The 16,607-nt window shown below is 36.2% G+C and overlaps 1 protein-coding gene across 8 annotated transcripts in view; it reads left to right on the top strand.

The window, feature by feature from the left end:
• The window catches only part of ANKS1B (ankyrin repeat and sterile alpha motif domain containing 1B), a 450,635-nt gene that overhangs the window by 210,820 nt on the left and 223,208 nt on the right, over nt 1-16,607 (top strand). For all 8 annotated transcript variants that reach the window (XM_076335327.1, XM_076335287.1, XM_076335320.1 and 5 more), the window contains 2 exons: nt 11,096-11,667; nt 13,712-13,784. In XM_076335327.1, coding sequence (XP_076191442.1) covers nt 11,096-11,667; nt 13,712-13,784 — 645 coding nt within the window. The remainder of the gene's footprint in view (nt 1-11,095; nt 11,668-13,711; nt 13,785-16,607) is intronic.

Genomic DNA, 16,607 nt, shown 5'->3' with positions numbered 1-16,607 from the left:
AATAGAAACAGAAAGAGATATCCTAAAAGCTCAAAGGAGAAACGTGAACACTTTAGCTTTTGACTCTGCCATCCAATACTGAGGAAGTGTTTGAAATCATTGTCTGGGAGATACTTCTATTATGAAAAATACTGAGGTTTGGAAGTTTGTTGTCATGTGAAATGAAAGAGCAACCTTTCTAAGTTTTCAGTGAGAAATGCTGAGAGAAATGTAGCATGTTCTTTCACCTTACCCTTGCAAACCTTACAGTCAGGAACCACACCATGAATGGAAAGAACCATCTAGTTGCTGACTGACCACAGTGATCAGAACTAGAAGGATGGGGACTGTTATACCTAAAAGGCAAATGGTGGCTCAGATACCTTTGTAGACAGTATTTGACATGCACAAAGCTCTGGTGTGGCCAATAGACAGATGCATTGCTGTGAACAGAACTTCATTGTTTGTTGTTTTCAGTACAAAGGAAGTCCAGTTATGTCCTATGGACATCCCCCTAGAGGAAGGTCCTAATGATCCACTGGATTAGGAATAAAATGATGGGTCCAAGGAGGTCCAACAGATTATGACCGATCCAATGAAAAAAAATTGCCATCTCAGTCATTTCCATTCTCAGATCCCCTGATCTTTGAGGAAGGCAGGTGATCTTACCAAATTGTTTCAAATGTAAGTCTTCTAACTGTTGGTTCATTCTACAAAGATTTTGAAGGGATTCTTCTAAAGAAGAATAAAAAACATAGACAATGGTGATCCCCTAATTATTTCTCTGCATTCATACAAGTGTCCACTTCATAGTAGCCTGTCTGAATAGCAGTCATGACTGTACAAAGCTTTTAAGAAATCTGTACTATTTTTTTGCCTCTCCTCTATCCCTGCCCTCTTAGATATGCAGTCCTCCTTTAAAAATGCTATAATTTTAAACTGTTGCATATTACAGTTCATAAATATGGATTATTCCATGCAATTTTTGAGCTTTCCTAGTTGCAATTCCCTGCCCTTTGTCAGAGTTCTCTCTTGAGAGCCCGTTATGGCAAGAAGTGAAATCTTCCTCAGCTTCCTCTGATGTTTCCAATTGAAAATGGCAATCCCTAGCTATGAGATCGGTAAACCAAGACAGAATTCACAACTCTGTCTGCAGGAGGTATATGTTCATATATCAGCTCACCTGGTAGTCTCATGGGACTTCCCTGTTGGTACAGATTCTGCCTGTCTATGTATCTACAAAATGATCACAGTGATATGTTCTCTCCTCACCTGTTCCTCGGGTGAAATGTAAGCACACTTGCTTAAACAGCAGAAATACATGTATGACAGGAAGATCAGATCTGCCTGATCTGAGTCCTTAGTTCACAGGTAAACATAATTATTGATGTCTGTTCATCAGTCTTCCTCATACTGAGTGAAACATAAGTAAATTAGAGCAGAATGAAATAATATTAACATTCTAGGCCTGTCTTGCCTGAGATATTTTTGGTTTAAGGACCTGATGAATTTGTTATAACCTATACTGAAGCATTTATTTCCCCTGACACTGTAGATAAGAACTAGTTATCTCTGAAAATAAGTTGCTTTCTAAATCCAAAGTATCGAATTACATCGTAAGGAAGTTTTGTGTACTTATTATAGATGTGCCAACAACTGGATGGAGCTCTTTGGTGGGGAAGAGTTTGCTGCAACCTATTATTCCTGATATTCTGATGAGGCTGTTACCTGAGCAGAATCTGGGCTATCGATTATGGCTTTATAATGGGACAATTCCCACCAATATTAGTGTAGTTTCTGATCACTTAGACTCACATTCTGTTTTCCTGTTTACAGTTCCTAAACTCTTAAATTATTTTATTCATGTGTTTCTACCAGTCTCGAGGATGTCTTTGAAAGCTGTACTATCTTAAATCCTTTTAGCTTGGTAAATTAGTCCTCTTCATTAGACCATGCTAATATTTATTGTCATCATGCACATTATTCCACCTAACTAAAAAAATGGTATTCTCAGTAGGTGTAACATGTTTGAAAAGCAGAACTATTTAGTGCCTTAGGGGGGTATCCACCTGACGTCTTTCAGAGAGGAAAGCTGACCCTTACATTGCAGAGAAGTATCATCCTTTCATGAATGGCAGAATTCTGTGGAAGTGACTGGAGATGTTACCAGTACCTCCTTGTCATTGCATTTCTTTCATAGGTGGCCACCCCCAGATCTGGCTTCAGCTGAAGGGCTTCTGTGAGTGCTTTCTAATCCGTCTCAAGCAAAATAAGCCAGATGAACTCAACTGCTCTACCCAAATTGGCACAGCTGATTTGCCCTAAGCAGATCAGAGGCCATTCTTACAAGCAGCTCTGGCAGTGGAGCTGTTGAATGATACCTTCTGGCTGAAGAGTAGCAGGGTGGGTGGCAATGTTTTCTGTTGCCACAGCTATTCACTAAATGAAACTCTATCCTCTAACTTTCACATGATCCTAACAGAAGATAAATCATTCAGGATTTCTATGTGCAGCACTTACTTGTTATGTGAATTTTCCACCAGTTATGTAAGTAGGGTTTTAATTGGATTAAACTGTGCCTCTCTGTATCAAACTCTGTAGTTCAGAAACATGGATGGCAAACCCCCTGTTCCTAACCAAGAGAACTGACCTATATTTGGAAATATCAAGAAAGTATTTCTGTGGGAGCTTGTGACCAGCAACTAGTTGATGATTCACAGTTTTTCATAATCATATTTTTTTATTCACATAAGTATACAAAGCAGTCAGAGAAAAGTATTGAAATGAACTTTTCTTACCTATATCTGCTCTTTTAAGACAAGGAGAAAGTTTCTGTGAGTTTTGGTAAAATCCAGTTAACCGAGGTGCTCCTGCAAATAGCCTGAAAGAGGCTGGTTTGCAACTTTTGCCTCAGGCAGCTGCAGATTAATAATTTCTCTTCCCTTTTTTCAACTGGTCCTTTTGGCTCCTTAGGTGCTTTTTGCTCTGTGTTAGTAAGAGAGCTTAGTAAAGTGTCATTTGTGATGGAGCCTGAAAGTTGGTAATTGTCTTCCAAGTTCATTCATTGCTCTTCCATGTCTGAGCTATTGTAGTCTAATGCTTGTTTTTCCTATAATTAAATCTGAAATTGAACTAGTGCCTTTCTGCATCCTAGTAGCTTAATAAAGCTACACATTGAATCTCCTAGCAGTCATAGTCAATTCATAGCAGGTTAATTCCATGTTCCAAATGCACATATATTTCCAAAATGTCTTGAGCTGATAGCTGGGGTCAGCCAACCTTTCATGCTCTGTGCCACTCAGGTGATCTGGCTTCTTAACTTGATGGCTAGTTTGGTAGAAGTATCCAACAATCATTACTTAAAATGCTGACAAGTTTTCAGTTCCTATCTAAGGTAAGTGTATCTGAGTCATTTGAAGTGAGGTATATGCACAGAATCGCTTCAAGGAATTATTTATTCTACAGTAATGGATTCTTTGAGATGTATTGTCTACATGGGTACCACCATCAGTACTCCTTGTCTGCTACCATTTGACCTCTAAGAAACAATTCACGTGCCTAAACAGAGATGTCTAGACCAATTTGGACACTCCAGATACCCTTTCTGACCTCTAGCTACTTTCCCAGAAAGACCCAGGTTTCCAGTAAGTTGTGTGTCACGTCTGTCAGCCCTTGTGGTCACCTTGAATATCCTACTGTGTCTAAAACGGCCATGTATGTCTGTGTTTAGACAACTGAATATCTTCCCTTCTTTTCACAGAATCTGCTTTTAAGCACCCTGCATGTGACGCTACTTTTTAAAGTAACTACAGTTATTTCTGAAAAGTAAACATCTTTTAGAGACTGTCAGTCTGCCTAGAAAATTAATATTCTTAGCTAAATTCTTTTGCACATAATAGTTTAGATTGATTTTTTTTTAAGATCATTTATGTTTTGTAAATACTTCTCAAAAGAATTTATATGGTTATCCTTTCCCATTTGCAACCCCCAAATAAATCATTAGGGGAAAATGAATATAGAGAATTTGTTTTTTATTCCTTCACTTTCCCCACCCAGGGGAAAATCCCATGATTTTTAGTGATTAGTTTCAAAACAGTTACATGGAAGTAATTATATAAAATTTCAGTAAATGTTCCACATTGAGTTGAAAAACTTTGCCATTCTGGATGTAATCTTCCATGACTGCATGTATCTTCATCTAGAACTGGACTGTAATTCTACAGCCAGAGGTATTTTCTAGACATTTTTAATATTTATACACTTTATGACCTTACAGCTTTGCTTCTACTACCTAGCAGGAAATTTTGCAAAAATTAAATGAGGCCATTTGGGGTGGCGGGGTCTTTATTTTACATTATGAAATCCCTGATTTCATTCTTGCTGGCTTTGAAACTTAATTATGAAACAGAGCATAGATGAGCTTGTATGTAGAATGAGGAGAGGAGAGGCAAACTACTTTGTATCACATCTTAAGTATCTTAAAAATACTGCTCAGATCAGAAATATATTCTTTATCAAGGTTAGGAAAGACAAGAAGCGTATGGTCAGTGCAAATGCCAGAACATGTATTTTGTATTCTTTCTGCTTTTGTCTCATGCTTGGGGAAACTGAATTGTTACTTAGGCAAATCCTTCCTTCCAAATACAAGTGTTGAAATTGTTGAACAACATCTCCTTTTAGAAACAGCATTCTAAAAATCATCCATTATTTTTCAAGTCTCTTTTGCCTTGACAATTAGTAAGTTTTGTTCCCAGTTGGTGGAGGACTTTGTCATTCCTTCTTTGCATTTGATGTGTGAAATATCAGGAGTGGAACAATTAACAAGGTTTCATTAGAGTCTTCAACAAAAGGATATGGTTTCAAGAGCTCATCTGTCACATTCATATTGCTTTGCACTGATTTTGATTATTAAGCGTCACCAAATTTTCCTCTTCTATTACTCTTCCCTGCTGTACTACATTGTCAAATTAACATGTACTTTCTGAGCACAGCCACAGCCCACTCAACTGCTAGCTTTCTCCTGCAAGAAGAGATTACCACAGAATTTCTCAATGCAATTATATGTGATCTTTCTGCAAAATTACATTTTTGCATCAATTTCCATTCATTTCTCAGAATTTCTTACAAAAGATTGCTTGAGTGTTGCAAAGAAATACTGGGTTTTTTTTCTTTTTGCTGCACGGTAGAGTTGAAATATTCTAGTAGAATTTTAACTTGAACACGGATGTTGAATTAGTCCAGTGTTTCACCTGGGGGATGTTGAACATTATTTTATCTGCCTGAAATTTTTAGTCCATAAACATGGTAACATGTTTGTTAGTTTTCTGAGGGATTCTTATTTTGATGAGCAGGTATAAGGTAGATTCTTGTGCTGTAAAATGTGATGGTTCATGAGAGGCTGTCTGTCATTAAGACGTCTAGGAACCACGCCTTATATAGTCACATAGAAAGAAATTCTCATGGAAACGGCATTATGGAGGTGGCAGCTGCAGCTCTATATTTTTGTCTAGGTTGAATTTTGCAGTTAAAGATTAACCCTTTATGTGATCTATGTGAAAATTACATTTATGTCCCCCTCAAACACAGAATATACTCTACAAGTATCAAAACAAATTTCTGAAAATTTACAGGAGAGTCAATACATCTCTATAAGAGTTAAAATTAACTCTGTTTGCACCAGATTACACTCCTATTGCTGAAATTTTGGGCAAGAACTATATTTGGATATTATAATGTGCTTAGAATTAGCAGTAATTACCAACTAATATCCTTCCTCACTGAAAGCTTTTTTCTTCATTAGAGGCTGGCAAGCAATATTCAGAAAACTCCATACAGAACTATCTTTCGCCTGAAATCTTTCTCATCTTTTGCAGTTCCTGATGGCTCATTGTGAAACAGATGAGTAAAATGTGGACAGTGAAACTACAAAGAAGGTAGCGATAGTGAGGCAGTAAAATCCTTCAGTACACAGTCAAGTGCAGACTGCGATGTTAAGGGATTGAATTGGCAGTAATGAAACTACTAAGAGCTAACACATAATCCACAGAGGCTTTTACTGTGATTTCTAAGGGACTGTACGGCTTTGAGAAGCTGGTAATGTTGGAACCTGGGCACAGAGCCTGGAGACCGCCGACACCAACCTTGCAAACCACCTTCTGGTGGTTTCTTTAGATTCAGGAGGAAGCAGAAGGAGAAACAGCAATCTGGCTGGACACTGTTGCTCCTTTTCTGTGTTGTTGCCGGTGACAGTAGAAGCCTGCATCCTTCATTAGTTGCTTAGTAATTGTGTTGTTATATCTCCCACACAGGTCCATGGTACCTTGCTATAACATTTACTAGAGTGAGAAAACATTGCACTGCCTCATCAAAGATATCTGCAGCCAACATACTGCCATCAAAGAGCTGGAGCTTGGTCAGAGCACCATGTTGTTTGCTGTGTGAAATAATGCCTTCCTGAATATTGCGACTTCAGTTTTTAAATACTATGAATTTTCTGTCTTACACCTTTTCTTGCTGATCATCCCATTTTAAAAGCAATCTTTACCATGCAAATAAGATGACTTCTTTGCTTACCATCCTTCTATGAGAGGGTACTCTCCAAATATTACTCAGCTGTGACTGTTAGTTTTATCAGTCAACTGAGTGTGTGGAAAAGGGAGCTGAGAATACATTTTTGGGCAGATATTACACATGTGCAGAGTGTGCTGCTAAAAACATCTTTCTGGATCAAATGAAAACAGAACTTGAATAGATTAAATGTGCAGGTGTCACAATACATTTGTTACCATAGCTATAGAACAAATTTCTAGTGGATTTTTGTTTTACATTAGAAACATATGCCATGGCAACAGCAATGCCTGTTAAAGATGCAACTCTGTCATTATAATTTATCTATTACAGCTCTTTTCATTACTATTATTAACAACTGTTATGCTCCTGAATGTACTTTAGTTTTGAACATGGAATCTCTTGAGATACAAGTGTGAATAAGCTGATTTCCAACTTTACATGAATGCAAAATTTACAGTATTTAGTATGCTCCTGATTTTCTTAATGTGCTCTGTAGTCTTGGAGTCAGATTCAGAAAATAGATACGTGAGTTTGATGAAGCATCTGTAAATTATAACCCTCAAATACTGAAAGTGAGAAATGGTATTCCACAGAGTTCTATATATGTACCACAAGCAACTGTGCTGGGGTGCACCAGTGTGTAAATAAATAGCTGACTGAATTGCAGTCTGCTGCCTAAATGCCAGTTTGGTTCTATATAAACTGGTGATAATAGCAACATGTATCTGTGGCTTTGAGATTATGGTAGAAATGAATTTATTTGTAGTTCCAAATATAAATGTTTTCCATGCAACACAGATATGGCAGTATCACAGCAATTTTCAGAAGTAATCCACTCATATGGGTAAACTGCACGTGCACTTGTAGTAACACTAAAGATCTGTAGAAATTACATCTGTTTATGTTTTGGTATTTAGGATACTATTTACAAGTAAAAAGATAAGGTGGTAAGAAAAGCATATCTGGTGAGGAAGCAAGATCTCTTTCTGTTGGCTTTTTTTAAGATTACAAAAATAAACGTTCTTGCAAAAAGAAAAAAAAAATCATAAGCAGAAAACTTCTTTCCATTGGGATTCAATCCAAGAGCTTGAACTTCTCCACCTATTCTGTCTCCCCGGTATCCTCACTCTCTTTCTTAAAGTCCATTCTCAGAAGACTTATTCAGAAGCCCATGAGAAATCAAAACTGGTATCATTAACTTACTGTTCACTGAGTATAGACTTATGCATATCATATTGTTTCTTGCTGCCAGTTAAGTTGGTTGAAACAAATAAAAATAAAGCATCTAATGAAAAGGTTCAAAAGCATATGATAAAGTTAGGGGATAGAACACAATAGGAATGGAGAGTCTGAATTTCTCAGATATATCAGTAGCTTTAAGATTAATTCTAACCACACAAGACATTGATCATCAGTATAGACAATTTAATGAAAGGAATTTTTTCAATGCACAGCAGTATTCAAAAGAAAAAGAATAATTTTGATACGTTTAAAAACAGGCAGAAAATAATACATAAAATATCACATTTTATGCATCACTACTAAGCCTCAGAAGAAATATCGATTTCAGTATCAGTTGTCTTAAAATTCATGGCAGGAATATGCAACAATAAAAAGACGCCAATCTCAGATACCGGTAATTATTAAAAGCTAAGGAAGGATTTTTTTTTTAAGTAAAGTTGCCTATTTTAGCAAGGATACAGAAGAATCATTATATTATCCTGTTTAGAGTTTTTCATACTTTAAGTTCTTGAGATTGAGATCTTGGACATTCACATGAGCAATGAAGACGTAGTTGCAGTTTTATATATGGTGCAGTTTGAAGAGGTTATTTAATATCTCATGCTTCAGGTCTTAGGTCAACAAATACTAACTTGGAATAAGACAGAAAAGCAAATTATTTTATGACTGTCTATTGCATGGATTTTTTTTTCCCTTCTATTATTTCTTTAGAACATTGCAGTGAGTGGTAGGCTACTATACTATTTAAAGCAGTGGTATAGTCCATCTCTGTACTCTTATTATTCTCAGAACATAAAAGTATTAAGCATTAACTGCATTAGGAAACCAAAATAATAATACAAATCTGTATTAAAAGAACATTGGACTTAACAGTTATCAATTCAAAAGTCAAAAGATTCAGAATTATAATTGGATCACTGAAGCGTTGGTTGGAAGGGACGTTTGGAGATCATCTAGTCTATCCTCCTGTTTGGAGCAGGACTGTCATCATCATGAGTTTTCCTAGCCAGGTCTTGAAAACCTCCAAGGATGGAGATGCCACCTCTCTGGATAACCTGTTCTAGGGCTGCAGTGCAGCATGCAATGCTGCTTCCTTCTTAACCTTTATCATGACCACATACTATTTTTTCCTGACAATGCCAGTCTTTTTCATTGCCCAGTATAGATGTGGTTTGCATTGCTCAAAATCATGTGGTGAAGAAGGCATAGCTATGAGATCTTTGCTTCCTTTGTCATATAATTGACAAAGCTCTTTAATAAAGCTAAAGGTATCAAAGAAAAGTTTTATTTAGTAGTATAGATGTAGCAAAGATATTAGTGAAGATGATAAAGATATTAGTGAAATCCTTGCAATCCAGGTGTCTGTAAGCTTTTCTTTTTCCTGATTTATTCTTCTTTCTTACTTTGTCCTGACAAAAACATTTATCTCAACTAAATTCAATAGACAACTGTTAAGACTCATTCCCAGAACAGCAGAATATAATTCAGTTCATGATTAAGACATCTAAGTGTAGGTATCTGAATGCAAACCGGATGCCATCTCCCATTATAGTCATTGGCAGTCCAGTCAATGCAGTTAACAGAGTACAGGGAGTGATTCAGCTGACTAGCCACAACATGTGGCATCACTGTCTAGGATCCACTGACTTTATCAGCCTGATCTCTGACTATGGTGGGAGCTTAAATACTTCTTACCTACATAGATATATAAAATGAGATGTCTTAATCTGGAGCTGAATCCCAGCTACTGAGTTTTTCAGGTAAGGTAAAAACACCAAAGTCAAACATTATTCGCATCATTTATTTTTCACTTTAAGTTCACCTTCAAAATTGCAGACATACAATTAATTCAGCAACTTTCAGAAATCAAAGAAAGTGAGAATGCCCCATGTCCTTCTTTTCCCCTGCTTTTTCCCACCAAACCAACTTTTCTGGCATTATTGATTCCTTAAGCTGTAACTCCCCACATCCTTTTAGTTGCAAAATGTCTTAAGTGTATATTCTAGTCAGTTGTTTCCCAAAGAAGAAAGGTAGATTTTTTTAGATTGCACTCCTAATCTTAATTAGAATTTTATCCTGATATTTTAAGAAATGAGAAAAACACATAATTTTACACTTTTAAGCTGCTGACTAGTAAAAGAGCTGATGATGTTTTGAAATACACACCAAAATCTTTCTTCTATCATTCATATAATCAAATATTGCCTCCTTTTAGAAGTGATATTTTGAGATTTGTGGGGTTTTTTTACAAGCAGGTATTTTAGCAAATAGGAGGAAACTGTTCAATTTCTTTGCAAATTATGACATGATGCTATGTTTGATTCCTTCTGGTAGCTAGTGCTGTGCGTACAGTCCTGCAGTAGAGTCTACATATGGACATACAGCTTCTAGCAGGAATGAGATGAATGTATTTATCTTTAATGAAGTAGTTATAGAGATGCAACTGTTAGTGGGGACACAGTTATTCTGAGTAGAATATGCAAAATTAATGCCATGTGGATAGAGTGATGTTATTCACACCAACACTTTAAATGAGGTAGCACAGGTAGAAAAAGGTATCTTTTTTTTTTTCCCTCCTAGTCCTTACAGCAACAGGCATAAAAACAGCTATAAATTTTTAATAATCCGCTCTGAACTGTGCCAAAAAGTGCATTTTTTCTGTAGTTCTTTTTTGTGTGTGTGCTAAATTGCATATAAAACTTGTTTCAAAGACTTGTTTTCCTTTTTTTTTCCCCAATGGTTACTATTACTCTGAATCTATTCTCAAAAGTTCCCAGAAATAAAAACAACACTCAGATCTATTCTTTAGAGACTGTCAGTAAAAAGGCGTCGTAGTGTAAATTCACTATTATTATAATGACTATAAAAAGAAAAATTACTAACGATACTCCTGACAATACTGGTTCTTCATGTGTTTTACTACCTATAAAGTAACTAGCTAATCCATCATACTAAACTGTATAATTTGTACACATTTCAACTCAATAACAAATTAAAAGAGACACCATCAAGTTGATGGAATAGCGATAACATTTTATTTTATAAATTTGTTTTTTCCTGGAATTTATGTGTAGCACTTAGTGGTTTTGGCTGTTTTTCAACCAGTCAGGATAAAATAGTCAAGTTTAAGGAGATAATTAATTTTTGAGAGACTAATAAATCAATGCATGACATAAGTATCTTTTGTTTCTGTACATAAGAAAGAACCAAGCGGCATACAAAAGTCATTTTGCAGAGATTAAGGGTTTTGTTGTTTGCAGTATTTTATCACCCTGGTTTTTTACGAGGTACTCTCTCATTTCAGAGGGAGAAACATCCACTGAAAGTGAACTTCCTGAAGGACACCCCGCTGAACAGTTTGCAGGTTTACTTCATGGATCATCACCTGCATGTGACCCACCTGATAATCCACTGCAGCTGTACAGCAAAGGAAACCAGTGCAGTGGTCCACTAGAGAAAAGCATTTTGAGCAAGAGCACAGTGCAGCAGATACAGCTACGGAAAGAAAGCAACACTGATCCTCCTGTTAAGAAAAAAAAGCCGCCAGTTGTAAACAGAACCATATTTCATACTAAAACTAAACCGGTAGAAAATCATACATTGGTTGGCCCATCAACAAGGATAAGTGAACAATGGGTTATTACTACTGGGGGATTTGTGGAGCGAGCATGCACACTTGGGAGAATACGATCCTTACCAAAGACTTTGCTTGAAATGCATTTGTGCAAAAACGTCTCGAAATCTGATTCTAATCTTATCACCCATCCACCAAATGACAAAAAAGCAAGAAGCAACTGGAGTGAACCCACACCAAACCAACAGTGCTCCAAAGGGAATTCGGAGAGAACACCTTCCTTCACATCAGAATGGGAAGAAGTAAGTTTTGTTAATTTTTAAGTACAAGCAAATATATGGTATTGTGAAAATGCTGTTGTTGTTTTCAGTTTCACAGATTAAATAAAAAGTGAATCTTCCACACTGCAGATCCTCAGAGAGTACGTCATAGTGTAATGCATGGTAGTTTGAGAGCTGGCACAAAATGCAATGCATTTTTGTTCAAAATGCTGCACACTTAATGAAGTCTATTGTTTCCATAGTGAATGAAGTTAGCCAGAAGTAAGTCTACAATTTGTTGTGACGCTGAAATTATTTTTTACTAAAGCCCTCACCACTGACACTAATAAAACTGGTAAAATTCTTTGTAGCTATGCCCATTATTTAAATATTTGCTAATTATTTCCCACCATGGCAATGCCCGCCAGCAAGACACAAGAGAAAATAGCAGGAATGGAGAGTCTAAGATTTTTAGGTTGATTTTTCATTCTACAAACCCTCCCTATATAACATTTCCTCTAACTGGTATGTAGCCTGTGTACAGAATGCTTGGCATATACCTGACTCTTATGTGAAGTGGGAATACACTTACAGCTACAATGAATTCGGGACTATTAAAAGAAGTGTCCACACTGAGTTTGTAGTGCACATGCTTGCTCATACGAGAGACTTTATTTTAGTTTTAGAACTAGATTTAAAATAATTTTTAGACACCTTATTTTTAATTTTTTTTCCTCCTGTGCTAAATTTCAAGAATGTAAATGATTCTTCATAGACACAAAAGTTCCCGTCTTACTGAGGTAAATTAAGAGTGGGAAATGTTTAGAGCTTTACTGCTATTACAGAGAAGCAAGCCTTTCTGTTTAAAATGACTGCTATGGGGAAACGTATATAACTCCAGAGTGCCGTTTTAGTTCAGAAAGAACCCAGAGCTTATTTGTGTGATTGATTATTTTTCTAGAAAAAGGTTTCCAGCTCATCTAAATGTCTGATTTGATAGGGCATCTGAAGGTAGTTTTTGTTGTAAAGGAGATACTTTCTCAGTGGAAATGTACTTAGGATCAGGTTTTCATCTTAATAACTTGGATACATTGTTATGAAAACCTGAAACAAGTCAGGTCCAAGTTTGCCTTTTCAGGGGGACATCAAGGTTTGATTGTTCTTAAAAGTAAGAAAAATGTAGTTTATTAAAAAAAAAAAAGTATGATTTCTAAATCTGCAGATTCTGACATAATTCCCAGATTTTCTCCTGTCACCAGTGACTAATACATAGTTTTTAAAGAGGAGACAGTTTTCCTAATAGTCCTAATATTAAGCTCAGTAAAACCTGGTTCTCTGTGTCTGACTTCTTAGACAACACCAGCCTTTTGATTCACTTTTAGTTTTGTCCTGTTCTTATGGAAAATAAAATAAGTATAATAGTTTTGACATAGTAAGTTCAATGTAATTTAGAAATGTGCAAATGAGTTTTGGGATCAACGTAGTGCTGTTTCATAAACAATATCATTCTGCGGTATGTGGGGACACAGCTATGTTTCATACCTATTCAGTGGCCTTGGGGCAGATAGAAAAAAGGGAGCTAGGAAATTCTCTGGAAATATTAATTGAACAATTGCTTTAGTACTTTATAACACTCAAAACAATATTCTTATACATTAATATTACTGCTTAAATAGACCTCTAGTGGTTCACAGTTACCATCAAATGAAACAAGCCTATAAAATTAAAATCCATTCCATCTTTAATATATGCATTTTTCTCCTTTGTATTTATATACTGAAATATGACAAAAGTAGTTTCAAAGAATGAGATGTACCTAGATGACCAGAGTTGTCAGTATGAAAGGAACTGTACTGTAGAAAAAGAAATACTAGTCTCAAGCTTTAGCTTTTGCTAGCATACAAATGTTGCAAAATAAAAATCAAAGTGGAGAAATCAGTTGTCTACCTTTGATTTTTGCATTTTGCAATCTTGATTGTTGTTTTCCTAATGAGAGTAATAATGCCATAAATTTATGCATGAAAAATGAAAATAAAATAACAAAGATGGGGCCCATAAATTGTTTTCACTGTTCTCTCTTTTGTAGATTGATAAAATCATGAGTTCAATAGATGCTGGAATTAATACTGGACTGGGGGAGATGAATGATCACACTACAAGTAAGGAAAACCAACTAACTATTGTTTAATTTTGACTTAACTATCTATAGGGAAACTGTGGATAAGAGATTGCTAAGTAACCCACTGTGTTGAAATCATTTGTAGGTATTTGAATAACCATGAACAGAATCAATGTTGTTTACTGTTAGAAATGCATTAGGCCCAGTATCCCGGAGCTGTTACTTTAAATAGCATATCGGAGTCATTAATGTTGTTTTGAAATCTTACCAGAAAAAATATTCTATTAATGTTAATGTCTTCATATTGAAGCTTTTCTACTAGGGGGATATTTTCCAACTTTTTTCAGCTGAGTTTTTGTTTGGAATGATGGGACCCTGAGTATATATAATCCAATAGCTGCTGACACTTTTTAAAGCATTATATTATCTAATGCTGCTTCAAACAAATATTTGGCACAGGGCTGAAGATGTTGCTGACAGCCAGTGACTGGTGTTAGCAATGACGGGAAAATTTGCAAACCTTCCCTACCATGGTGCATTCTAAGAACTCTAAGTCACAAGTAGCCTGTTGATGTGTCAGCATAAACCTATGCAACTGTGCTGATAAGAATTTTGGAAGTATTTTACTATGTCTTTGTCCTAACTCATGGAAAGAAAACTGACTTGTATGTCTGAATAATTTGGTCTTGAGGCAAAGCTATGTTAACTCACCCGTACTGGTACATCCCTGCTGGCAATTGCATGCAATTACTTGGGTTTATGTATTGGGCAGGAGACTAGGTACCTTATCACTTAAAATTGAAAAAAAAAAAGTTTTTTAACAACCGCCCATTTCATGGAGCATTATACCTGTACAGGACAAAACTGTGTCTTATGAAATAAATAGAGTTGGCACAGCTATTTTAACAGTTGCTGGACAGTGAGAAGGGAATCAAGGAAAAAGAGAATATAACTGATTTGAATACAAATGTAATTGCAGATAAAACAAGCAGATTCAGATTATTGTTTTTCTAAAAAAGTAAGGGGCAATATCATGAAAAGTGCTAGGCATGTTGTCCTGGCAGGCTATTTTTTCTTTCTGAAACTTGCAGTGTTGGAAGGGAGAATTATTCATAGAGAAACTCTAGGTTAGGAGGCAGTTAATAATAAAGATATTATAAGTAATTCAGGATTTGCTGCTTATTATTTTTTATCATGGTAGTATATAGGCACCAAATGCAAAATCAGGTGTCCATTAAGAAGTTGCACAGCAAGTAAGAGCTATGAAAAGGAGACAAAAGCAACAGTATGCATATGCAAATTTGCATAACTTAGTGATGTGTAAGTACTAGTCTGTGCCTTCCTATGGCTGACCACTGCTTTTCTTTTTCTACTTTTTTCTTTTAAGATCAGGAAATATCTCAGAACTCTTGCCATCAGCCATTTTGTGGCTTCTACTGCATGCATCATTTTTCTTGGCATTCAAATGTGGCATTTGGTTCTTCAGCTCTTTCAGTTGGCAGGAGATCTGTTCTTTTCTTCGCTTCATCTTTTCCCAGAGGGGACTCTGAGTCCCAACTTTTTTCTATTCGGTGTGCAGCTTCCTGCAAACCAACATTTTTTCTTTTCTGTCAACTCCTTAATGGTCTTTAGCTAGTTTAGAACGATAATCTGATTTTGCTCTTAATGAAGAAATCAAGCTATGTACTATTAATCAAAATACTACTACTTTTCTTTAAATTTAATCAATTTTGCTGTACATGCAGACTGCAATAAAGACATTTCTTTCTGTTATAGAGCTGGCTATATGCAGCTTCACATGTATGTTTTCCGCTTTTCATTCCTTTATGCCTTTTCCCGGTTCAGTCAAACACAGTTTAGGCAGCAAAGCAACGGGAACTATTATAATATCAAATGCATTAAATGCATTATGTCAAACATGTTATACTTCAAATATATTCTTATTTTTTTTATTAACAATGTAATAGGGTTATCTAGCAGAAAATAAGGAGTCTTTATTTCTCACCATTAGCAGACTGGAGTAACCATCAAGTGGAGCCTTATTACATTGATATTTATATATTTAACAACAGATTTTACTTGACTTAAGATTTTAGCTTGTGTTAATTACCACTTATTAACTACCACAAGGCAATACAAGGTTTTTCTTACTGATAATACAACCTGAAAGATTTTTTGTTACGTCTCTGGCCCCAGTGAAGGGGTTGCTTTGAAGTTTTCTGCAGCAAATCAGCTTTTTTTTGTGTGTGCTGCTACTATTTAAGCTCCTATAGTTTATTGGCAAGAAGCATCTCAGGTGCCCCAGTGTTCCTCAGAAGTGCCTCACATAGCCCCTGTCTAATTACTTACAGATGCTGGCATTGTCTGGATCCCTGTGTGTTTTACTTAGGGTTTTATCTGCCCAAGTGTTGTAGTACTGAGGACCTAAATTCCATCTCAGAACTTCTCATTCACCTTCTCTCTTCTCCTTCCTGGCTCTGTGCTAAACTTAACACAGCCAAATGTAAAGATCTGACCTATGCTTAGGAAAAAACATTGTATGGTATCAGGTAATATAAGTTTGAAATACTTCATCAGTTTATATATAAATACATGAGTTTTATTAGTTTTACTTGAATGTATTTGCGTCCAGCTCTGGAGCCCTCAGCACAAGGAAAGACATGGACCTGTTGGAGCGGGTCCAGAGGAGGGCCACAAAAATGATCAGAGGGATGGAACACCTCTCCTATGAGGAAAGGCTGAGAGACTTGGGGTTGTTCAGCCTAGAGAAGAGAAGGCTCCAGGGAGACCTTATTGTGGCCTTTCAATACTTAAAGGGGGCCTATAAGAAAGATGGGGACAAACATTTTAGCAGGGCCTGTTG

This window comes from Aptenodytes patagonicus, chromosome 1 (assembly GCF_965638725.1).
Source record: "Aptenodytes patagonicus chromosome 1, bAptPat1.pri.cur, whole genome shotgun sequence".
NCBI lineage: Eukaryota > Metazoa > Chordata > Aves > Sphenisciformes > Spheniscidae > Aptenodytes > Aptenodytes patagonicus.
This window is presented reverse-complemented; position numbering and strand designations above follow the sequence as displayed.